This window comes from Podarcis muralis, chromosome 14 (assembly GCF_964188315.1).
Source record: "Podarcis muralis chromosome 14, rPodMur119.hap1.1, whole genome shotgun sequence".
NCBI lineage: Eukaryota > Metazoa > Chordata > Lepidosauria > Squamata > Lacertidae > Podarcis > Podarcis muralis.
The window spans coordinates 32,639,694-32,664,094 of NC_135668.1; the positions used below are offsets into that span (position 1 = coordinate 32,639,694).

The 24,401-nt window shown below is 47.0% G+C and overlaps 1 protein-coding gene across 1 annotated transcript in view; it reads right to left on the reverse strand.

Moving 5' to 3' along the window:
• The window catches only part of SYNGR3 (synaptogyrin 3), a 32,018-nt gene extending 12,893 nt beyond the window's left edge, over positions 1 to 19,125 (reverse strand). The window contains exons 1-2 of the mRNA XM_028706338.2: positions 18,780 to 19,125; positions 581 to 818 (exon numbers count right to left, since the gene is read on the reverse strand). Of these exons, the coding sequence (XP_028562171.1) occupies positions 581 to 818; positions 18,780 to 18,878 (337 nt within the window). The 5' untranslated portion in view covers positions 18,879 to 19,125. The remainder of the gene's footprint in view (positions 1 to 580; positions 819 to 18,779) is intronic.
• Between the last annotated feature and the right edge of the window lie 5,276 nt (positions 19,126 to 24,401).

Below are 24,401 nucleotides of genomic sequence, written 5' to 3' on the forward strand. Positions count from 1 at the left end.
AGTTAGGAGGAGTTTTTAAGGACCTGCAGCTTAAAAATCAGGCTGCAGCTGCCCTGCAAGTGAATCTTGGGGGAGGGGGGGGGAAGGGTGTGTTGACTTGCCTTGTGCTTCCCTAAGCTGGTGCCCTCCAGATGTTTCGGCCCAAAACTAGAGATGGGGAGAAATTCGATTTGCGTCACATTTAGAGACCCGCCAACTTAATTCGTAATTTCTGAAACAAGGTGAGAACCAAAACAGAAGCACCTTTTGAAATTCGCACTTCAGTTGCAATACAGTTCTCTAGCCACGGGATGTGCACAAAGAGTCAAATACTAGGGGAAAACACGAGTCAAAATGCTTATTTTAGAGAAGATGACATGCAGAAATGCATTAGAGTAAGGGAAACTGCTTTGCAAAAGAGGCGAGTTTTAGGCAAAATTGCAATGCAAGCAAGTATAAAATGTACACTGCTTTCAGCTCCTTGGAGTCCAAAATGGCCGTGTTGGGTGGGGACTGCTGCGAGTTGTACTCCAAGATATCTGGAGGAGGGGCTCAAATTGGGGAAGACTGTCCTCAGCAAATCCCACCCCACATGTCCTACCTGAGAAGCCAAGGTCAAAGAGGACAACACGTTTCCTGTCCTTCACGCTGCTGATCTGCTGGAAGTAGAGGTCCACTACCAAGAAGAAACTGCAGGCTAAGAAGGCAATGAGGCCAATGGCGATTCCATAGTTACAGGCGTCATCGTTGTTGTTGTAGACACAGCGCAGCACCGGACTGCTGCCATCGTTGACGTAACCCTCGTTGAGGATGGAGCCAAAGACAACGATGGAGAAAACCTGAACAGAGGATTATTATTTTGTTGTGGGGGAGGAAAAGGAGGAACAATATTCAACTGAAAGCTCACCTCTCCCAAGATAAACCATTTCAGGCCCCTACGGTTGGGAGGGGAGACCTGTTGGTGATGCCGCTGGATGTGATCCATGACAGGGACTTCTTGGTAGTGGTTCCCTGTTAACAGAATGCCCTCCCTGGAGGGCTGCACCTGCCCCCTTTCCTTTGGGCCCTCTGATTTCCGGTACTTTCTCCATTCAGCTTTCCGGCTCTCGTCCTGCATTGGCCGAGCAGCTGCAGTGTCACAGAATGCCCACAAATATTCTAACTTCTGAGTGGTATATAGACAGTTACAAAACAATGCAGCTTCTGTGACAATGAGAACAAAAAAGGCTGGTTTATTTCATCCAAAGCCCCCAGGCCTGCAGCGGCAGGATATGCTTTTCCAGTGGGATGGAAGAGTGAGGGCTTGAAAGCTGCATAGGCCTTAAAGGGTAGGTAGTCAAGAAACTGAGGAAAGTTCCTCAGGAATAAAGGGCCAATGAGAAAAATGGGAGGTGGGTTTAGGGGGAGGAAAAGGCCCTGGCTCTGGTTGAAGCTAATCTAACTTCCTTAGGGCCTGGGACCACTAGGGTGTTGCTATTTATGGACCTTGAGGCTCTCCGTGGGGCATACCAGGAGAGGAGGTCCCGTAGGTACGAGGGTCCTAGGCCGTGATGGGAAACTATAGGGAGCCAAGAGACCTCAGTGTGCATGCAACCGGGGTGCAAAACACTGGTGTGCATGATGTTCATGAGAACACCAGAAGAGCCTGCTGGATCAGGCCAAGGAGGGCCCATCTAGTCCAGCATCCTGTTCTCACAGTAGCCAACCACAAACAGGATTCAGTTAGGAGAGCCCTCTCCCCTCCTGTGGTTTCCAGGAACTGGGATTCAGAAGCACTGCTGCCTCTGGTGGCAGAGCATAGCTATTGTGACGAGTAGCCTCCAACAGCCCTCTCCCTCCATGAATTTGTCCAATCCTCTTTTAAACCCATCCACATCGGGGGCCATGACTGGCTCCTGCAGAAGCAAGTTCCACAGTTTAACCAGGCGCTGTGTGCAGAAGGACTTTCTTTCAAGCTACAGTTAGCAAGGAAAGGGTCCATTTTTCCTGTATGGCAAAATAAGTCAGGCCCCTGACACTTCCTGTGCTTTATCATTTCCTGCTATCGTGCTCTCTGCCTGTGCGCAGTCGGAGTCTGGTTCGAGCAACGTTATCAGATCCACTGCAGGATGCCGCTGTCCTGACCTGCAAAGTACTTCCATCTGAACAGAGCCCAGCAGAGGCAACAACAGCCTTGGTCAACCTGGGGCCCTCCAGATGTTTTGGACTACAACTCCCGTCCGCCCCAGCCAACATTTTAGATGGGAGTTGTAGTCCCAAACATCTGGAGGGCCCTGGGAGAGCTAAGGCTGCAATAAAGAAGGACCAAAGACATACAACTGCAGCGCCGGTGAGAGCAAGAAGGATCTCGCCAAAGCTGTGAGGCTGCCAGAAGGTGTAATCTTCAGCACTTTGTGATGATGGGGTTTTTCTTTCTTTCTTTTAATCTCATTTATAAATAATGCAGGAACATATTCCTCCCACCCCACCCCCCCTTCGCTGCTGGAAATACTGACAGCCACTTAAGGGAAACATGCGCAGCCTGCCAAAAAGCAGGGCATGTTTGTGCGGCATGAATAATGGAGGAGGTTCAGTGCCACACGGGGTTTCACGGCCAGTGGGTCAGTGGGTGGAGGGCACTCTTTCCACCTGCCACCCCATTGGCTCCAAACATCCTTGCCACTCTCTTGCTTTGCCAGAGGGACCATAAGAAAGAGTTCCCTGTATCTGCAAAATGGCAGCTTATCTATTATTATTATTATTATTATTATTATTATTATTATTATTATTAATGCATGATTTTGGTAAAGCAAAGGAACTGTAAGGTTGAATGCTATTATTTCAAAATGTCACAAATATAACCCATCTTTCTATAAACACAGAATCAGAGTTGGAAGAGATGGCCCCAAGGGTCATCTAGCCCAATTGCCTAAAATGCCATCCAGCCTCTATTTAAAGGACAGTCCATCACCTTCCAAAGGAATCCGTTCCACTGTCAAATGGCTCTTACTGTCAGAAGGATTAGTCGGAATCTCCCTTCTTGTCATTCCAATCCACTGTTGTTCATTACTCCTTCTACAACATTGCTATTTTAGATAGTATTATTACTCTGTTCCATTAGAGACCATTAAATAAAACAGAAATTGACAGAGCGAAATCTCCTTCTCACTCTGGTTTGCTGCTGCACAGAGCCTGGCGGCAGTTAAGGCACTGAATGACCATTTCCAAGCCAACAGCCGTAATTAAACCCTTTAGTAAACCCAACAGTAATTGTAATAGAGAGCTATCCCTCTCACAGCACAGAGACCAGGCGGAGATCTGGTCTCCCCAGAACTGAAATTCGCTTCCCCTCATCCTCCTATCTCTAGCCTTGAAGGGAGGACCATTCTCAGTGATTTGAGTGCTGAATCTTACTTCCCATCTACACTATAAAGCGCTCTCATACCTGTCTCAACCGTCCCGATTTGGGTGGGATATCCTGGAATTACAGAACCCACCTCTGCTGACTGGATCCAGGGGTGTCCTGTTTCAGCTCCCACACTCTGGGGTGGAACAACCGGTAGCCGCCAGAGCATGGCCTTTGTTGAGGTGTCCAATGGGAAAGGTCACTGAGAAGGGGCAGGTAGGCGTTGGAGGGGTTTTAAGTGTGTTGAGGGGCCGAGTCATGTCCCGACTTTCATCAGCGGGACATTGGGAGTGTATGCACTGGGATACCACAGTTAATCCTGAGAGGTGCAGTTTGTTAAGTGTGCTGGGAGTGGTTAAGAGACCCCTCACAGGACTACAATTCCCAGAGGGAAGAGGGATTGAATGCTAAACCACTCTGAGATTTGCAGGTCAGTGAGGGGTCTAAGGGGTCTCCTACTAACCCTCAGCACCTTGAACAAGCTACAGTTATCAGGATTGTTTTGGGGAAGCTAAAGCTGTATATTGAGCTAAAGGGGACGCGGGTGGCGCTGTGGGTTAAACCACAGAGCCTAGGACTTGCTGTTCAGAAGGTCGGCAGTTCGAATCCCCGCGACGGGGTGAGCTCCCGTTGCTCGGTCCCTGCTCCTGCCAACCTAGCAGTTCGAAAGCACATCAAAAGTGCAAGTAGATAAATAAGCACCACTCCAGCGGGAAGGTAAACGGTGTTTCCGTGCACTGCTCTGGTTCGCCAGAAGCGGCTTAGTCATGCTGGCCACATGACCCGGAAGCTGTACGCCGGCTCCCTCAGCCAATAAAGCGAGATGAGCGCCGCAACTCCAGAGTCGGTCACGACTGGACCTAATGGTCAGGGGTCCCTTTACCTTTATATATAAGGCAACTTCCTACTTTCTTATTTAATATAGCCCTTATTCAGCTAGGAGGTCTAGAATCTTACTTTATTTTTACACTGCATGCAGAAGGTCACTTACTCAGTCCCTGTCATCTCCAGGTAGGGGGTACCCCCTGCCTAGAACCCTGAAAAATCCGCTGACCATCAGTGCAGACAAAACTGAATTAGATGTAGTAATGGCATGGCTCAGTATATGGAAGGATGTTTCCTCTGTTCCACAGAACAGCCAGAAACTGTGAGTGCACGCAGATCTTTTTCCCCTCCTAGTGCTTCCTCCTCCCCAAGGGTAGCAGAGTGTGCCATGAAGACTAAGAGTTAAGAGGCATTTGAATGGGCGGCAGGATGAGCGAAGTGTGTTTTCATCCTCTTACCAGCCTTTCAAATTTCAATAGCACTTTTCAACGCGCTTGAGTGCTTACAACTCTTTATCTCCAGGAGAGGGAAGACTCCCAGGTGATCTTGTTTTAAAACCTTTGGTGCAATACCTAGAAAACTGACGTTATTTGTTTGCTTGCTTTGCTTAGCCCTGCAAAAGGGCTGGTGAATCCAGATTTGATGCTGCATCCTTTAAACAAAAATGTTTACATGTGAAAACTGGATTTTATAACCTTCAAGCTTTTTTTTTTTAAAAAAAGAAATTTGTGTATTTATATTGCAATTCTGATAACCATCAGATAGTGTTTCTAGAACAATTGGTGGACAGAAGGTAGATCAAAATCAGGTGGCAGAAACGCCTGAGTAGTCTATAATCTATCTCCCAATAGTACAGTGTATCATATAGTTTTTGCACAGCTCTACCCAATCTCTGAGCCATGCGAGATTTCAGGGAGGACCAGGGAATGAGGTTTGTGGAGACTGTGGTGTCTTCATGTTATCTGGTGTTTCCACTTATATACAACCTGCGCATATAATGGAGGGGCTCACAGCATTAACACCCCAGAAGGTCTTGCTTCTCCCACAGTCACAGCCCTGGATTGCAACAGAAATCAGGCATGGCTCTCGCTCTCTGGCTTCTGCCTGCTTCTAGCCCAGCTCTCCCTCTCACACACTCAACTCTGGCTTTTGTCCCTCTTACCACCAGCCAGGGGACGCGGGTGGCGCTGTGGGTTAAACCACAGAGCCTAGGACTTGCCAATCAGAAGGTCAGCGGTTTGAATCCCTGCAACGGGGTGAGCTCCCTTTGCTCGGTCCCTGCTCCTGCCAACTTAGCAGTTCAAAAGCACGTCAAAGTGCAAGTACATAAATAGGTACCACTCCGGCGGGAAGGTAAACGCCGTTTCCGTGCGCTGCTCTGGTTTGCCAGAGTCATGCTGGCCACATGACCCGGAAGCTGTACGCCGGCTCCCTCGGCCAATAAAGCGAGATGAGCGCCGCAACCCCAGAGTCGGCCACGACTGGACCTAATGGTCAGGGGTCCCTTTACCTTTACCACTAGCCAGGTGAGGGAGGGGACCCACCCATTTGCCCTCTGGAACAAAGCCACTTCCTTGGTTATACTAACACAACCATGCTTAGGCGATTAACCCAGGAACAAGCTTGGCTGGCTAGTTCAACGACAGAATCCTCAATTATGTTTGAACCCTTGCTGGAGTCAGCACCCCAAGAATTGCAATGGATTCAGACATCGTGAAGGCTAACCGCATCCCCCCACAACTCACAACATTATATCACTGTTTTATTTGAACTTTTTTTACCCATCCCTTTACCCTAAGGTCCTGGGGGCAACTTACAGCTAATTTGAAATTCAATATTTAAAATACTTTGAAACAAACAACAATCACAAGAATAAGGAGGTTGCACACACACATATAAGTTCTAGGAATTCAGCAGTCATTGCCTACCCTCCTTTCAAGTTTATTTTCACCGCCGTTGTGAGTACTAGAAATTTGCTTTTAAAATAAATAAAAGTGCAGATTATCAGGAAGCTGGCTTCTGCATCCAGCGACACATCATGTGCTTCTACAGAATTGCAGCACTGCTTATGAGTGAGAATCAGAAGGCTAACGAGGATTCTAGTCCACATGACACATCCATGACTTCAATATGGAGCCGTTACTCTTGCAAAAGGAATTGGGGCTATGATGAAAACTAGCGGGGCTGTTATTTCAACAGAATGGAAAAAGGAAGAGGTAGCTTGCAAAGGGAGGAATAGCGGTGGCAGGGAAAGCCTCTCAACACCACCACCACTCTGATGCCAATATCCTTTCTGTTATAATGGCATCATGATAAATGAATGAATGAATGAATGCTGTAACATTTAGAAAAAAGTACAATAAAACAAACAACAACAATTTATCTGGGTGGCTCCCAACAGAATATTAAAAACACAATAAAACATCAAACATTAAAAACTTCCCTAAACAGGGCTGCCTTCAGATTTTTTCAAAAAGTCAGACACAGTGGTACCTTGGTATTCGAACGGCTTGGCTCCCAAACAAATCAGCTCCCAAACACCGCAAACCCAGAAGTAAGTGTTCTGGTTTGTGAACGTTTTTCTGAAGCCAAACATCCGACACAGCTTCCAATTGAGTGCAGGAATCTCTTGCAACCAATCAGAAGAAGCACCTTGGTTTTTGAACCATTTCGGGAGTCGAACGGACTCCCAGAAAGGATTAAGTTCGAGAACCAAGGTACCACTGTAGTTGTTTATTTCCTTGACATCTGATGGGAGGGAGTTCCACGAACTACAACTACCACCAGGATGAAGTCCAGAAAGGTAGTAAAGCATAGAAAAAAGGCAAAGTGTTACCAGCACAAGCATCAATTCATCAACAGAGACTTTTAAGAGCAATTGAACATTAAGGGGCCTGCCAGTTGGCTCTTGGGGATGAGCCATAGCTCAGAGGTAGTGTGTGTGCTTTGGACGCAGAAGGTCCCAGGTTCAGTCCCCAGCCTCCCCAAGTAGGGCTGGGAGATACTGCTGTCAGAAATCCTGGAGAGCCACTGCCAGTCAGTGTAGACCAGGGGTCCCCAAACTTTTTTAACAGGGGGCCGGTTCACTGTCCCTCAGACACTGTTGGGGGCCGGACTACAATTTGGAGGGGGGAAAATGAACAAATTCCTATGCACACTGCACATATTTTATTTGTAGTGCACACAAAAAACAGGAAAAACAATACAATATTTATAATGAAGAATGATTTTAATCAACATAAAAAAGCTGCTATTAGCTATAGAGAGCTTTTAGAGAGTAATTCTACATACAAGTTTGCGCTGGGGGGGGGGGTAGATATGCTGCTGCATGATATGTATGTAGCCCAGGGAGATCAGAAAATGCAGAAACTAAAAATGGAATACACCCACCCCCAATTCTCTTTGAAAACCACCAACTGGACTGCACCACTGGAAGTCCAGAGATCCAATTGAACTCATGACCACAGGGGTGGAATCCTAGTACACACCCCTGCACCACCTCATTCTGCCAACCTCTTCAGGAAGGGGTTCAAATGCCCTTATCTGTTCACAGCTACAGTTTTGTAGCACAGCATTCTTAAGGGAGGGAGGCAACTTATCTCAGTTTAAGGCCTCTTACCACATCTGAGCAGAATGCCTTCAAAGACCATAAGCAGCCCTCCTGGATGAGGGTTCAAGACACCCCCAGGAGGGGTCAGTAGTACGTAAAAAGGAAGGGGGCAGACAAATGAAACCACAGACATAGAAGAAGGTGAGTTTGAGCCCTGGAATAGGGTAACATGTTCACATTCACATTTCGGATGCCTAGCAAAAACAGTGAATAAATGGGACGGAAGAGCTTGTGGGACTTGCAGAGGTCAATGAGCTCTTTCTGCCCCCAGCTCCCACCTCTGGGAACCAATGAGACCAATCCTTCCCTTTTATGTTGCCTAAAAAGCAGGGGCGTACCCAGTGGCTGGTCCCAGTAAAAGGCACAGACCCACAGGAGCGCAAAAACTGCACCTCTCTATTCTGGATCTTAAAAAGCAGAGACATCACCTTGCCAACAAAGGTCCGTATAGTTAAAGCTATGGTTTTCCCAGTAGTGATGTATGGAAGTGAGAGCTGGACCATAAAGAAGGCTGACTGCCGAAGAATTGATGGTTTTGAATTATGGTGCTGGAGGAGGCTCTTGAGAGTCCTATGGACTGCAAGAAGATCAAACCTATCCATTCTTAAGGAAATCAGCCCTGAGTGCTCACTGGAAGGACAGATCCTGAAGCTGAGGCTCTAATACTCTGGCCACCTCATGAGAAGAGAAGACTCCCTGGAAAAGACCCTGATGTTGGGAAAGATGGAGGGCACAAGGAGAAGGGGACGACAGAGGACGAGATGGTTGGACAGTGTTCTCGAAGCTACCAGCATGAGTTTGACCAAACTGTGGGAGGCAGTGGAAGACAGGAGTGCCTGGCATGCTCTGGTCCATGGGGTCACGAGGAATCAGACACAACTAAACGACTAAACATCAACAACAACATTCTGGCTCAGCTCCTCTGGCAAGGATACAAGGATACATCTCCTTGCCAAGGGCAAAAGGGAGCCTAGGTACGCCTCTGCTGATAAGCCAGCTCTAGCAGGTAGCATACCAGCTGGACATTGCTCCTCTCTCACATCAGCCTTTTCTTCTGCCTTGCCCCATACTTAACTGACTTGTACATGGTGATAGCAGCACCCGACCCACCTGAGGAAAGTCCAAAAGTTCTCATGTGCTCCAGAGGAAAATCCTTTCCCCTTACATTCCTCTTGCCAGAATTCCTCCTTGCCAGGAGGCTGAGCGGGCGGCTTCCAATTGGCTGCAGGAAGCCTCGCCGCGCGGGGACGGAGCTTCCTGCAGCCAATCGGAAGCCTCGCCACACGCTGAGGTATTTCCGTTAAAAGGTGAGGCATTTCCGTTAAAAAGAACCATCTCCGCGCGCTGAGGTAAACCCGGCTGGCGGACCAGATTTATGAGCCTGGTGGGCCAGATCCGGCCCGCGGACCGTAGTTTGGGGACCTCTGGTGTAGACAGTACTGAGCAAGATGGGTCAGTGGTTTTACTCGGTATGAGCCAGCTTCCTATGTTCTGAGGTTCCTAGTTAAGGGACAGACTACAGCTGTAGGGGAATGCGAAGCTGCAATGCGTATCATGGACATGATGCCAAAACAAAACTTTACAACAAACATGCAAGGCAGGCCAGTAGCAGTCAAGAGTGTCAGATTAGGAACTGGAAGAGGCCAGTGTTCTGGTTTTAAACTGCTTTTATTTATTTTATTTTATCTGGTCAAGCCTTTTTGAAATGTTTTCCTCTGCATAAAGCGACTGACAATTGTAATAACAACACCAGAAATAATAATAACAGCGTTGTGAGTCACAGCTCAGGTGCCAGCCCAGCCCCAGCCCATCAGCTCCAGCCGGTAAGCAGCATTAAAATGCCAATTTTGCATGCAGAAAATGCATCATCCCAACATGGTAACATGATCCAAATCATGTTCAATAAGAAGCACATGAGCATGTTAATATAACTCACTTATCCACTTTTAAGTTACAAAATCTAGGAAGCAGCTGAAAATATTTAAAGAGGCACAAGAGATAAATTTTCTGTGCCAAGATGACCACATGAGAACTTTTAATGGCACATGAACATAGTGGGGCGGGTGCTCTGTCCATCCAGGAATCTGCAAAGCCTATTTTTTATCCTAAATTCTGCATTAAAAAACAACAAACTACCAAGTAGTTCTGATATTCTAAGACAAAAATATTGCATTTTCTAGGATGAATCACTTTCCATTGGAATTTTAACTATTCTGGGGAGAGCTTGGCCACAATCACAGCGCACATTTAAAGCACTATGATAGCACTTTCAACAGTCATAACTTGACCCAAAGAATTCTGGGAGCTGTAGTTTGTTAAGGGTGCAGAGTTGTTAGGTGCTCCTTCCCCAATTCCTTTCCATGAGCTACAAATCCTAGAGTTCCCTGCAAAGAGGGATTGATTGTTAAACCGCTCTGGAAATTGTAGGAGGGAAATTAGGGGCTTCCTAACAACTCTTAGTACCCTTAAAAAACTGCAACTCCCAGGATTCTTTGGGTGAAGAAGAGACTGTGCATCCCAGTAGGGTGTAAATGTGGCCTTAGTGGGAACAATTCATGTTAAGTCAGCGGCTGCTGCACATGATCTGTGGCAGTAGGGATCGTTAGGAAAGGTGTCAAAACACCCTATGAGCAAATCAGGAAGAATACTCATTAAACTACTATCAGCAGGTGAGGCTATTAGTGCTGACACCAGGGGCTGCCTGGTTTTTCCTGACCAGCAACAGGGCCTTTTCAGTAGTGGTTCCCGGGTTGCAGAATGCCCTCCCTAGTGATGCACACCTGTCTCCATCATTACTCACTTTCAGGAGGAGTTTGAAAACATTCCGGTTTACTCAGGAATTTGGTGGCAGCTGAAGAACGCTGTTCCTGTCAACTTCAAAATCACTGGATGGTATAATGTCTTTACAATGGTACCTTGGTTTAAGAACAGTCCTGTTTACAAACGCTTCGGTTAAAGAATGGACTTCCGGAACGGATTAAGTTTGTAAACCGAGGTACCACTGTACTTGTAATTGCTTTTTGATTTATTTTTCTTAACCTTTACATTTTTCAATTTAAAAAAATGCTTTTGAAGGTAATTGTAACTCCTTTCTAACCGCAACTGCTTTTAGATGTTTTTAACCGTAATTGTTGCTGGAATGCTTTATTCTGTTTTAGAACGTTCCTGCTTTGTTTTTAAATTGCTTATCTGTTTGGCCACCCTGAGTTCCTTGGGGGTGGGATATAAATTCAATAAATAAAATATATAAATAAATAACACCCCATGAGCAAATCGGAATAAATGCTCTGATAACCTTCTTGCAATCAAATCAGCAGAAACGCTCAGTAAAACTGGAGGCAACTCTGAGCCTCCATGTAAGTTTTCTACGAATGCATCAGGAACTCAATAAGCCAGTCATCTGGAAGAGCTCTAGGGAAGGCAGGGCTCCTTCCTAGAGGACTATGCTGCCTGTACTTGCTCCTTTTTCCTCAGTCTGCAAAATAGCAAAACAAACCGAAGCTGACAAAGTCATCCTAATGGCTCACTGCTAGAAAAATTCAACCCCGGCTTCCTCAAGCGCAAAGCCAGTCCCTCAACCAGGCACACACAAATCCAATTTGCAGACACCTCATAGGAAGCTCTGCCTTATTCTGGGTCAGACCACTGGTCCAGCTAGCTCAGTATTGTCTGCACTGACTGGCAGCAGCCCTGCAGGTTTCAGACTGGAATCATTCCTAGCCCTGCCTGGATATCTTAGGGATCAAACCTAGGGCCTTCTACATGCAAAGCAGATGCTCTGTCACTTCTCCAAGTTCCTCAAGTGCCCTTCCTTCAATGCCTCATTTCCCCCCATCCCGCGCTATTCCCTTATTCTCTCTCTCTCAAATGTGGTCCCACGACCCACTTGATTTCCACCCGTTTTCTAACCTGCATCACAAGCAAAGACAACGACTAGACGCTTATACCTTTAAAATCAAAGCTCTCAGCAGTTCAAATACGTGTCCACGATTCAAGGCACAATTCAGGATGGAAAAACTTTGCTTGGATATAAGGCACTGATGCAGATTGGAAGCAACAGTTTCCCATCCTTCTCTCCTCAAAATGGAGGAGAAAGAGGAAATTGTTTTCTGCTGCTCCAGTGGGTAAGACCCAAACCAACGGATTCAAAGGACAAGAAAGGAGGTTCTGACTTTCTGAGGGTTAGGAGCTGCTCAACAGTGGAACAGACTCCCTAGGAAGGTGGTGGACTCTCCTTCCTTGGAGACTTTTGAACATATATTGGACGGTCATTGGATGTGAGGGATTTTTAAGCTGCGATTCTTGCATTGCAGCGGGTTGGGCTAAATGACCCTTTGGGGTCCCTTCCAACTCTGCAGCTCCATGATTCTATGACAATGTGGCTGGCTGGCGTAGATGCCTGGTTTTGCTGCCCATCTGTTCAAGCTCCAGCCCTGCTTCTCCCCACCCCCAGCCCGCCGCCCCCACCACCTAGAAACATCTTGTACTGAACACAACCCCCAGGGAGATAAAAACACCCTCGGTGATACTTAAAACACAAAACAAACTCGCGCAGACAGCAGCGGGGGAAGGAAAAGCAATTCTCCTAATGGGTGGAACTGTCTGCTTCTCTTTATCGTCAAGTATCAGAGGACAAATAAGGGAGCAACTCCCCGCCTGGCCAGGCCCCTCGGTTGCTGCCCGTTATTTGTTGCTGGTTGGCAGAGGAAAGGTGCCAGTCCTAAGAACATATGAGGCTGCAGGATCAAGGACAAAGGCCCATCTACTCCAGCAACCTCTTCTCACAGTGGCCAACCAGATGCCCAAGGGAAGAATGCAAGCAGGATGTGAGCATTCTCCCCTCCTGCCTTTTCCAGCAGCTGGTATTCAGAAGCATGGCTGCCTTTGACGAGGGAGGGAGAGCAACTCTTGGGAACATCAGAAGAGCCCTGCAGTGCTGGATCAGGCCAAAGGGGGAAACACCTAGTCCAGGAACCTGTTCCCATGGTGGCCAGCTAGATGTGCGACAAACCCACAAGCAGGATTCAAGCACAAGAGCCCTCTCCCCCCTCCTGTGGTTTCCAGGAACTGGGATTCAGGAGTGTTGTTGTTGAGGAGGAGCCACTATCATGGCCAGTAGCTGTCAATGACCACCTCCTCCATCTTTTAAAGCCATCTAGGTACATGGCCATCACTGCCTCCTGTAGAAGGGAGTTCCATAGGTTAACTATGCACTGCCTGAATAAGGGCTTTCTTTTATCAGAGCTGAGGGACGCAGGTGGCGCTGTGGTCTAAACCACTGAGCCTCTTGGGCTTGCCGATCAGAAGGTTGGTGGTACGAATCCCCACGATGGGGTGAGCTCCTGTTGCTCGGTCCCAGCTCCTGCCAACCTAGCAGTTCGAAAGCATGCCAAAAATGCAAGTAGATAAATAGGTACCGCTCCAGTGGGAAGGTAAACGGCGTTTCCGTGCGCTGCTCTGGTTTCACCAGAAGCGGCTTAGTCATGCTGGCCACATGACCTGGAAAAACTGTCTGCGGACAAACTTTGGCTCCCTCAGCCTGTAAAGCGAGATGAGTGCCGCAACCCCAGAGTTGTCTGCGACTGGAAACTGTCAGGGGTCCTTTATCTTTACCATTTTTTATCTGTGCTGAATCTTCCAATGTTCAGCTTCACTGGATCCCCACATATTTCAGTGTTAGGAGAGAAGGAGAAAAACTTTTCTCGATCCACCTTCTCCACGCTGTGCACAAAGCTTAATTGGTGGTTAGACTAAGCATGTGTTCACATGACTGCCTTTGAGCATAGATAAGTTGGGGGGGGGTGTTGTGCGTTTCACAGCTCCCTCAGCCCAGCTGTTCACATCAGCACAGCTTCATTAGTGTTAGATTCATTTGAACACAGAGCGGGGGCTGTTCAAACCTTGGCTGGAGATTAGGAATAGATTAAGGAATCTTAATAGGTGTGAAACTAGTTTGAGAAACAATAATCCAATAGTAGTATTTCATAATGAAGTACAGGGCACGTATGCATTCTGGATAATGTCAGGTGAACAAGGATGGAAAAAACAGCCCTGGAAACATGGTAAGCACATAGTGTGGACACAGCCTGAGAATTCATACCAATTTCACAGAATTGTAGAGTTGGGAAGGGACCTGAAGGGTCATTTAGCCCAACCCCTGTCATGCAGAAATCCAAGATTTGTTTGCAGGGTAGCTGTATGGCAATCAACATTGTCTAATTTCCCAGCAAACAATGTGGTGCCATCCAAATTCTGCAAAGCAAAAAAAACCAAGGTTTGTAAGCTAACAACAAACCATGGCTTCACATCAGTTTGTTGTTAGCAGACAAACCATAGCTCAGCCACTGAGAAGGGTTTGCACATAACACAAGCCCAGTGTTTCTCAATCTGGGGTCCCCACAATTGCTGGACTACAACTCCCATCATCCTTAGCTAGCAGGGCCAATAGTCAGGGGTGATGGGAGTTGAAGTCCAGTAACAGCAGGGGTCTGAAGTTTGAGAGACTCTGCACTAACCATGACTCTAACAAACATGTGTATGGAAACCTGGAGAGCCAAAGATTTGAAAAATGAGAGAGAAAACGAAACTGAGAGATTCACCCCTCCATACTACTGGCAGTATGAAGTACCATGCAAAAGGATACTGAGAGGTCAGGGGTGGACAAGCAGTAGCAGAGAGGGCCAGATTTTATGGGTGCTATCCCACTAATCATAGAACACACAGATTAATATCACCAGCCTCAAGATATCTGATTTCATTGATTTCACTGGGTCTGCTCTGAGTACAACTAACATTTGGTATCACCCCCTATGTATCAACACTCATATCAATGTCTGACTAGAGTTCACGTGGTTTTAACCACATTGCTTCCTCCAGTCGTGTAAAACAAGGCCATACTTGTATTTTATTTCAGTTGGTAAAAAGCCCCCTTCTTCCTTTTTTCTAAGTGAAAGGTTTATTTTCACATTGCAAACCAGGACTGCAAGGAAAAGCAGAATGCAAACTGTCACCACAAAGCAAACTGGGTTGGAATGAGGAAACATCCCAGGCTTTTCCAGCTCTTATAGCGAGGCTTCCTGAAATCTCATATCGAAAGAACAATATGTTCAAGAGAGCTGCCATTCTCTCCAATGAAAGTGAAACCCATTAGTGGTTTAAGCTAATGCTCAGGGAAGACAGTTCTTGCTCCAAGTCAGGGTCTGAAGATCTCAACCTCCTATCGAAAAATGGGGTGAAAAGCACCCTAGGATGATTTCACTGCAACCCTGACACAAAATTACAGCAAAGTCCTTCTGGGACTCCCTGGGGTGGCTTAACCTGTTGCCCTCTGGACAATGTTGGGACTGCAATTCCCAGCAGCCCACATTGCCAGCGATCAGAGATGATGGGAGTTGTAGTCCAGCCAACATATGGAGGCCCACAGGTTAGCAACCCCTCTTCGAGGACGTCAGCCACATTGGCACTATACATATAAAGCACTGTGCTGTCACTTTGAACAGTCATGGTTTCCCACAAAGAATTCTGGGAGCTGTAGTTCGCTAAGAGTTGTTAGGGGACCTCTATATTCCCAGCACAGAGCTCCAGTTCCCAGATTTGGGAAGAGAGATCGATTGTTAAACCACTTTGGGAATTGTAGCTGCAGGAGGGGAACAGGAGCCTCCTTCAGCTGTCACTTCCACACACTATATCTGCATACATGAGTGAGTAAATGTCTTGGAGCAATCTTTGTCAGCCTCGTGCCCCCTCCCAACCAGATGTTTTGGACTGTAATTCCCACCAGCTCCATTCAGCATGGCCATTTGAGGCTACAACTCCCATCAGCACATCTGCTTTGCATGTAGAACATCCCAGCTTCCATCTCTGGCATCTCCAGGTAGGGCTAAGAGGGAATCATGCCGAGCTGCTGCCAGTCAGTGTAGACAATACACTAGACGGACCAATGGTCTGACATGGTATCAAAGCAGCTTCCTGTGTTCCTATCTGGAGGGCACCAGTTTCCAGAAGGGTTTCTGAAAGGATTATGAATCTGTGTTAAGTGATATTATGAACATTTCCATGCACTGATGTGTGTCAAGGATTTCCTGAAAGAGACTGCAGTCAAGGAGGTGATTCATGTTTTCCCCCGTGTAACAATGTAGAGAGATAGCTATATATACCTGCCAACACTTCGTGCATCTGATGAAGGTGGTGCCACAAAAGCTCAGGCTGTAATAAACCATTTTTAGTCTTTAAGGTGCCACAAGCTTATTTCTTGCTGCTACAAATTTGGCTACCTAGCTGGAAATCAGGCTTATGTAGATACCTAGGGAAGGCATTCTGGGGGTGCTCATATGGTAGTTTCGATGTTATTATTGTCTTACATGGGCAAAGGCGTCCTCCAGATCAGTGTTTGCCAATCTGGTGCCTTCCAGATGTTTGGGCCTTTGGCTGCCATCAGTCCCAGTACCATAAGGCCGTGCCAGCTGGGGATGATGGGAGTTGTAGTCCAAAATGTCTGGAGAGTGCCAGCTTGGCAAAGGCTGCAAGACGCCAAAAACCTCCTTGTTTAGGTGGATATTTGCTCTATTGGTTTTTTATTTTATCTGTTGTGTTTGTCTCTGATTTTATTAAATTGCTGTTGCTTGATTTGGAATTCCATTGCATTTTAGGGCTGGATTGTTGTTAACTGCCCTGAGTGGGATGTTGCACACCAGGAGAGCAGAATTGAAAAAAAATTCTCATCTATATACATGATAAATAAATCTAATTCTGTAGTACTGATGGGTCCTAAATCGGGAGAATCATAACTCAATAGGCTGGAGAGTGAAACACCCCATACGGAAAGTACTCAATAGCCACCTACAAAGTTGTGAATGTCATAAACTCTTCTAGCCACAGTCAGTCTGTTCTACTCCTCCGCATTGAGGGCAGAGGGGGACAGCCCCCTTGAGCAATCCCAAAGCTAGTTACACAGAGGCCTGATCACCTCCATATTCCTTTGAAAGGGGCTGCCCCTGCTGCTGCCTGTCCATCAAGGCCTAGCTTTCTGGGGTCACGTGGCTGCTTCCAGTGAGATCTCGCAAAACTCTGGTAGCAGCGGCAGGGGTGGGCCATGGGATTCCCCTGCCTTAGGCAGCTGCCTCAGTCCACCACACACAAGCGGGCTGCTCCTGGCTGTAGCTCAGTGGCTGAGCATCTGCTTTGCATGCAGAAGGTCCCCAGTTCAATCCCCAGTGGCATCTCCAGGTATAGCTTTGATAGACACCCTGTCGGAAACCCTGGACAGAAGCTGGTGGTCAATCTAGGCAATGTTTCCTGGGTTGCTATTCAAATAAGCCCTTTATTCAGACCAAGAGGACTGGAAACTTTACTTTTGGGGGAAAGGACTACTGATCAGTAGTTGCATACAGAAACATCAGTGGTAGAGCACTTGCTTTGCATGCAGAAAATTCAATCTCCAGTATCCCTGGGTATGTCTAGGTAATTTTTATTTTATTTTTCTATATTCAGCTTTTTCTCCAAGCAGCTCCAGGTGGTGTAAATGCTTATCTCCCTCACCTAATCCTCACAACAACCCTGCAAAGTAGGCTAAGCTGAGAGTCAGCAACTGCCCCAAAATCACCAAGTGAGCTTCATGGCCGAGTGGGGATCCAAACCCAGGTCTCCCAGGTCCTAGTCTGACACTCTAGCCACTATGCCATGGTGGCTCTCTAGTCTGAAACCCTCAGAGAGCTTCTGCTGGTTAGTGTAGACAATACTGAGCTAAAAGAGATCAAAGAGTTAACCTCAATGTAGGGCAGTTTCCTATCTTACATTTAATTATTTGTGAGCAGCATAGTCGAGGTGGCACCGAGAACCCTCCAAAAGCCCGACAAGGCCCCTGATATTATAATACCAAAAAATATAACAACACACCCATTGTATACACACACAAAATGAGAGCGTCGTTGCCTTCCACACCACCAAGCCACAAGGCTCAGCCACAGCAAAAAGGGGCTGTGAGCAAGAGATGATTCTGCCCCTCCTCTGAACCGAGCCCATCTTGCTGTCGCCTTCCAGGAGAGCAGCCAGAACGGTCACCCAGCAGCCATCAAAGTGGGCAGCCGTGGTGCTGCTGCCCTCATCTCTCGCTTCCAAGAAGGCAGGAAGAGAGAGAAAAAGAAAGACAAACACAGCAGAAGGAAGCGTGACATCATTCCACACCCATCCCTCCGACAAGGGGAGGCCTTGCAGGTGGATTCAGCCATGCTTGCTTTTTTTCCACCAAGGCAGGTGGCGGGGGTGGGGCGGGGAGAGAGAGAGAGAGAAAATGTCTCCTGGCAGAACGGTTTTTCAGTCCCAAACACACACACCTTCGGCTGTGGGTTTCAGATCCAGAAAAGAGCAGAGAGAGAAGTCTTTCCACACCTTCTGTTGCAAAGCCAGGTAGCAAAAGAGCAGATTGGCAGCATGGGGAGGGGGTAGATCTATATCTCCTAGAGGGGCTGCAAAGAGACAACCTGACCAGACGGGGGGGGGGCGAGTAGGAGAAAATTAGGTGGGGGAGCAGACTTTTCCTTCAAGGCACACATGCATTCCCCTCTCCCTCCCCTGCTCTGTGTGTGTGTGTGGGGGGGGTGAATTAATGACATTTAAAGAGGTGGGGATTCTTTAGGCACTCCAGAAATAAACCGAGAAGCTGCCATACCACACGACCATTAACCCACAAACACGCCAGACGATGCAGAGTCATCTTTCTTTTCTTCAAACCGACACGCCAAAAATAAAAAGGTCATTCCTCCCACCGCACCTGAGCGTTGCCCGCGCCCCTCCCTCCCTTCTCCTGCATGCACAATGTCTGCAACATAAAAATAATAAATTGGAATAACCCCCCCCCCTAATATGGTGGAGGGGCGCAGCAGACGACGCCAAGGCTTGTTGACCTTTGGAGGGCTCTGAAAGGCCACGCGAGGCGTGGGTCTAGTGGCGAAGGGAGGGGGTGGCTTGGGGTGCGAGGCTTACCCCCGAAATGATCCTCAGAATCGTCTGAGGCCGCCGGAGGAACTCCAAGGGATCCACCGCCGCGCCTGCCCTGCCGGCTCCAAAGGAGGCTCCTTCCATGATTCCTCTCCAGGCGCCCTCTCTGCGGATCCCTCTCCTCGCTCGCGCGCCCTCCTTTCGCTTCCAAGCGGAGAAGAGAACAGAAAGGGAAAGCGGCGGCGCCTGCCTGGGGGGCGAGCGAGCGGCCGGGCGGGCGGCGGCAGAGGCTGGCAGGCAGCAAAGCGAGCCAGGCAGCAGGCGCGGGCGGGCGGAGACCCGGGAAGCTCGCGCCACCACCTGCCCGCTCGCCTGTCCGGGTTCAGCTTCTCAGCGCGCGCAGGCTTCGCTCCTGCTGCAGCGACCAACCTAGTGGGTGGGGTGGGTGTGGGTGTTGGGGCGGGAGGGGGGAAGCGATCATAATAATAGGTGGGGTGGGGTTGGAAAGGTAATCAGAATATTAGGAGGGGAGGGGGGTAATCATAATATTTAAACGGGAAGCCCTGCAACAGAAACAACAGTAGCATCTTCAGGGGGTTGTGGCATCAGCAGCTTTTGTGGACTGCAGCCCTCCTCATTAGAGGCAGGAAACGTCCAGACTAGTGCGCTGGTGCACTTATTATTTTTATTTATTTTTATTTTTATTGCTGAATTTATATACCACCCTATACCCGAAGGTCTCAGGTTCACAGAACAAAATCAGAATATGAAACCACAAAATATATAAGCAAAATAAAAAACAACCCAATAAACCCCACATTTTAAAAGAGCATAATTGCTGTTGTTGTATTTTGTTAAATTCATTGGGTGTCTTTCTCCAGCCAATAAATAGTTCTTGCTGGTAGCCCATAGGCCATTGCAATGAGGGCAAAATCCCTCTTAAAACAGGATTGAATGGATCCTCTGTTTAAAATGCAACCTACATTGAAATAACCCTTTAAAAAACCCTTCCTGGGGTCACTTTTTCAAGATTTAGCTTTCTCAAATTAGCCAGCTACCATAAGAGATCCACTGGCCATTCAGTTCAAGATTCTGACTTGCAAATATTGATATGATATCCACAGGCATGATAATGGAACTCTCTCCTGCAGGAGGCAGCGGTGGCAACCAGCTTGGATGGCTTTAAAAAGCATTAGACAAATTCAAGGAGGAGAAAGCCATCAATGGCTACTGTCAAGAATTTACTTTGCCTAGGTTAAAGTAGCCTTGTGCTGATTTGTTTAATTAGTAAAGCCCAGGTGCTGTTAGTTAGGTTCTTTGTAGATAAGCTTGTGATTGGGCTGGCTGACGGCCATAATTTTTGCAGCTGCAAAAATATCCCCATGGTAACTCCTCTTTGTACGTATTAACGGGTAATTGGAATTTAGTTATTAGCTTTTCTTGTTTTTACACTCTCGGCTAAGAGTTTGTGCAATTGAGAAGCTTGCCTTTTTTTAAATAAACATGATAGATAGATAGATAGATGATAGCTGGATTGGGTTTTCACTTCAAAGTTGCTCCATGCTAGATTCAGTTGCCTGTATTTGTTTTCTACTATAAATTGCTATGTTTATTATCTCCTGGTCTGGAGAGGGCTCCCCCCCTCCTTGACAGCTACTAGCCAGGATGGCTATGCTCTGGCTCCACAGCCAGAGGCAGCAATGCTTCTGGGTACCAGCTGCTGGAAACTGCAGAAAGGGAATTCTGCTTGTGGGATTCCCACTGAGACATATGAAGGGCCACTGTGAGAAAAGGATGCTGGACTAGATGGGCCATTGTCCTGATCCAGCTCCAGAGCTTTTCTTATGCTCCTAACATGTGTTAAAGTACACACACATAAACCACACATCTAAAGGATGTATTTATATTCTCCAGATGCTTCCTTCTTTTTCTTCCGCTCCTCCCCTGCCCTGTTTGGTGCACGCTTCATTTCTCGCCTACTGTTGCAGATCTCCCTCCCACCAAGACAGCTCCCCCCCCCTTTATTATTTTGCATTTCTACTTATCGGTGCTCCTTATTTTATATTTTATTCCGCACACCCATTCATCAGTTGCCTCCTGCAACTCGCAGTACTGCTTGCACCCTCAGAAAAGAGGGTGTGTGACAAGAAGGTTCCTCCCAAGTATCTATCTATCTATCATTCCTCCTCCAAGGAGCTCATGGCCCTCCCATCCCCCCTGTTATCCTCACAATGAACTTTTCAAGGTAGTTTATGCTGAGAGGTTGTGACTGGCCCAAGGTCACCCACTGAACTTTGTATGGCTGAGTGGGGATTTGAATCTGGGTCACCCAAGCCTTAGGTCAGCACTCTAAACACAGGCTGCGTTTTCTTTTGGTTGCTGGCATTGCATGCCTTTTGTACACCAATTTGAGGTTTTAGATTGTTAGACAGTCCGTAAGTATTTTGATAATAATTACAGAAGTATTAGAACTTTTGTTATATGTGTGAGATATAGAGCCCTGTGCCCAAGGTTCATCTTGTCCAACAGCCTCTGAATCTGGGTGTTCCATTTGGAGACCTTGGGTGGAAGACCTTTCCTCCTCCATAAGTATGTCTAAAAACTAGGTAGGGCTGGGGAACCCTTTAAAGCCCTCTTGGGCAATCTTCCAGGGACTTTCCAAAGGTTCCGTTCCAACTTTATGCAAAGTCCCTTTTGCACACTTTGAAAGCACTGTATCTATAGCTAAGAATTAATGTTCAATATTTACATGCCACAGTATCTGCTGTTCTCACAGCACTCAAAGCAGCTGACAAAACATTTCAAACACCAACCTAGAACCGCATTGAAAACCGTGACACATCTATAAAAAAACGAGACTGGGTTTGTTTGGGGGGTTTTTTATTTCTAAAAAGATCCAATCAAAGACAGCGTAAACCATCAAAAACAACTCAAGTCAGCCCATTGGGAAAGCTTTATGGGAAAGGCGGGTTTTGTTGATGGGACTCATCTCTGAAGGAAGATCGGATGCATCCCATGAAGGAGGGAAAGTACTGAGCAGAGAGTTACAGTCACAGCCGGATGGACAGGAAGAAGGGAGAGCTTGTTCCATGGTGTGGTAGCTAACCGATTTGACTAGGCTGTGGGAGAGCTGGGTTCAAATCTCCACACAGCCATGAAGCTCACTTGGGCCTGCCACTCAGGCACAGAATGAAACATGAGACGCAAAAAAACACAAGGGATCTAAATCACACCCACCTCAAAATGTCACGGGTTCGTGGAGAGCCCCTCGCTGTCCACAGGGACTTTGCACTGGGCCTGTGGTGTGTGTGATGTCACCGCTGAAGAAATGAGAATACCAAGAAATGAGATAGGAGTTTTGCTTTGCTTTCAGAGGAAGCAGTGACTGGCCCCCTGTGGGCGGTAGGTTCCCCTTTTCCCATACCCCAAAGAAAGATAAGAAAGCCAGCATGGTGCAGTGCTTAAGAGTGCTGGACTAGACCTAGGAGACCAGGAGCCATTAAGCTCACTGGGTGACCTTCGGCCAGTCACTGCCTCTTAGCCTAGCCTACCTCACAGGGTTGTTGTGAGGGTAAAATGTGGATGGGTAAGAAATGTGTATGCTGCCACTATAATTGTTATATTGAGAAGGGCAGAATATAAATTACTACAACAGCCACAGTTCAGTGGTAGGGCATCTGCTTTGCATGCAGAAAGTTCGAGACTGGAGAGCAGCTGCCAGTCAGTGTAGACAGCACTGAGCTAGATGGTCCAATGGTCTGATTCAGTAGAAGGCAGCATTGAAGGGCTGCAACTTGGTGGTAGAGCACCTGTTTTGCATGCAGAAGGTATAATCCCCAATGGCATTTCCAGTTTGGGCTGGGAACGACTCCCTATCTGCAATGTTGGAGAGCCACTGCCAGTCAGTGCAGTAGGCTAGAATGATGGACTGAATGTCTGACTCAGGATAAGGCCACTTCCTACGTCCCCGAATAAAAAAAGATCTGTAGCAGCTGTTGCCTAGAAGCAGAGCTATGAATGAGAAAGTCCCCAAAGTTTGAATCTTGCCTCTAACCATCAACACAGCAAGTGGCCTCTGGTGAGCCTTTCCCTGCAATTTGGAGAAAATGCTGGCCTACCTGACAGGACTGTTGTTCTGGATTAGGTGACATGTTCTGAACACTCAGGAAATAGCTAGATTTTCCTTCCACCCCAACTTGCTTCAATGCATGTTTATAGGCTTCTAACCCACACCAGCAGTCTCGAATACAGAATGAAGAAGTGTTAATTGTTCTAGATAATTCGTAAAGGAGGGATGCAGACCGTGACAATGTGGATGTTACCGCAAAATGCTAAAAGGAATCCTCCCCCCTTTCCAGGCTGCCATCCTAAACCCTCCTTTCTCAACCCCTCCCTCCCTGACATCATATTGATGATTTTCATGCCATAGATACTGATACCATGACAACTTTGACATCATTTCTCTGCTCTGGACTGGGAAGAGAGAAAAAGAGGGAGGGGAATTACACCCAGAATTACAACTGGCATCTGGATTCTTGACTCCTGTCGTAACTCCCCCCCCCCCCCCGGCTGTACCTTGGTTTACCCTTTTGCAACAGACACATGCACAGCTTATAAATAGCACATATTTGAAGACAAGTCAATGAACAAGATGCCCATCTCTGGGGAGAAAGGAATAAAAATTATTCAAAATTCGTCCTTCCTTCTGATCTGCCCCTTCTAGGGTGGGGAGAGCTCTGCTGATTTCCTACCGGGGGATGGGGTGGGGGAGCCAAGAGGGGAATCTGAAAAAACGTCACTTGTAAGATTCATTAGTATGCCTTTAAAATTTTTCACTCTCAATTACAGGTGAGTCATCATCTCTCTGCCTTTTTCCAACCGCCAGAGGGATAGGCAACATTCAGAGTTCCCTTCTTTAATGTCACCCACCGGCATAACACTTCCTTTAAAAAAAAAGAAAAAGGAAGATGTAACATGCATTGGTGGCAAAGTGGCAACCCTCAGGCTGAATCAGGGCACTGCTAAATGCAGGAATAGTGGAAAAAAACGAACAGTGCCTGATTATGGAATATTATTGAAATGAGCTGATGTGAATAAACCAAAGGTGAAGCTTAAAAGTGTGCCCATTATTCCACTAGTAATGGTGCTGAGACTTAAAATTAAGGTGTTCTTTCAGAAAACACATTATCCCGCTCCCTCACCCACTGATGACTTCTTGTACCTCAGCACAGGTGCTTTCAACCCACCTTCAGAGCCCTTGGTCTTCCCCACACCACACCCCGGATTAGGGTCTGGAAATTAGCACAGCTTTTGAGAATGTAGACAATGCCTACTTGGCTCTGAAGGGGCAGTTATTAGCTAACCCCATGAAACTTGTGCAAAAAAGAAATGCAGTGCTGAGGTATTATTTAGCGCATTTTGTTGGGACGGGGGTTGCTGTTAATTCTTCGTAGCTTTATTTTTGATCTTGGGATCTATGTGGAAATTGTCCGATCTGGTTGTATACTTTTTGATGTTTTGTTTATTGTTTACAACTTTCGTTGCGCTTTTAGTTATGTAATTTTTATATGTTGTAAGTTGCTTTGAGCACAATTTTAGCTTTGGAAAGGCAGCATAGAAATAAAATGATTGATTGATTGATTGATTGATTGATTGAAAGCCATCCCC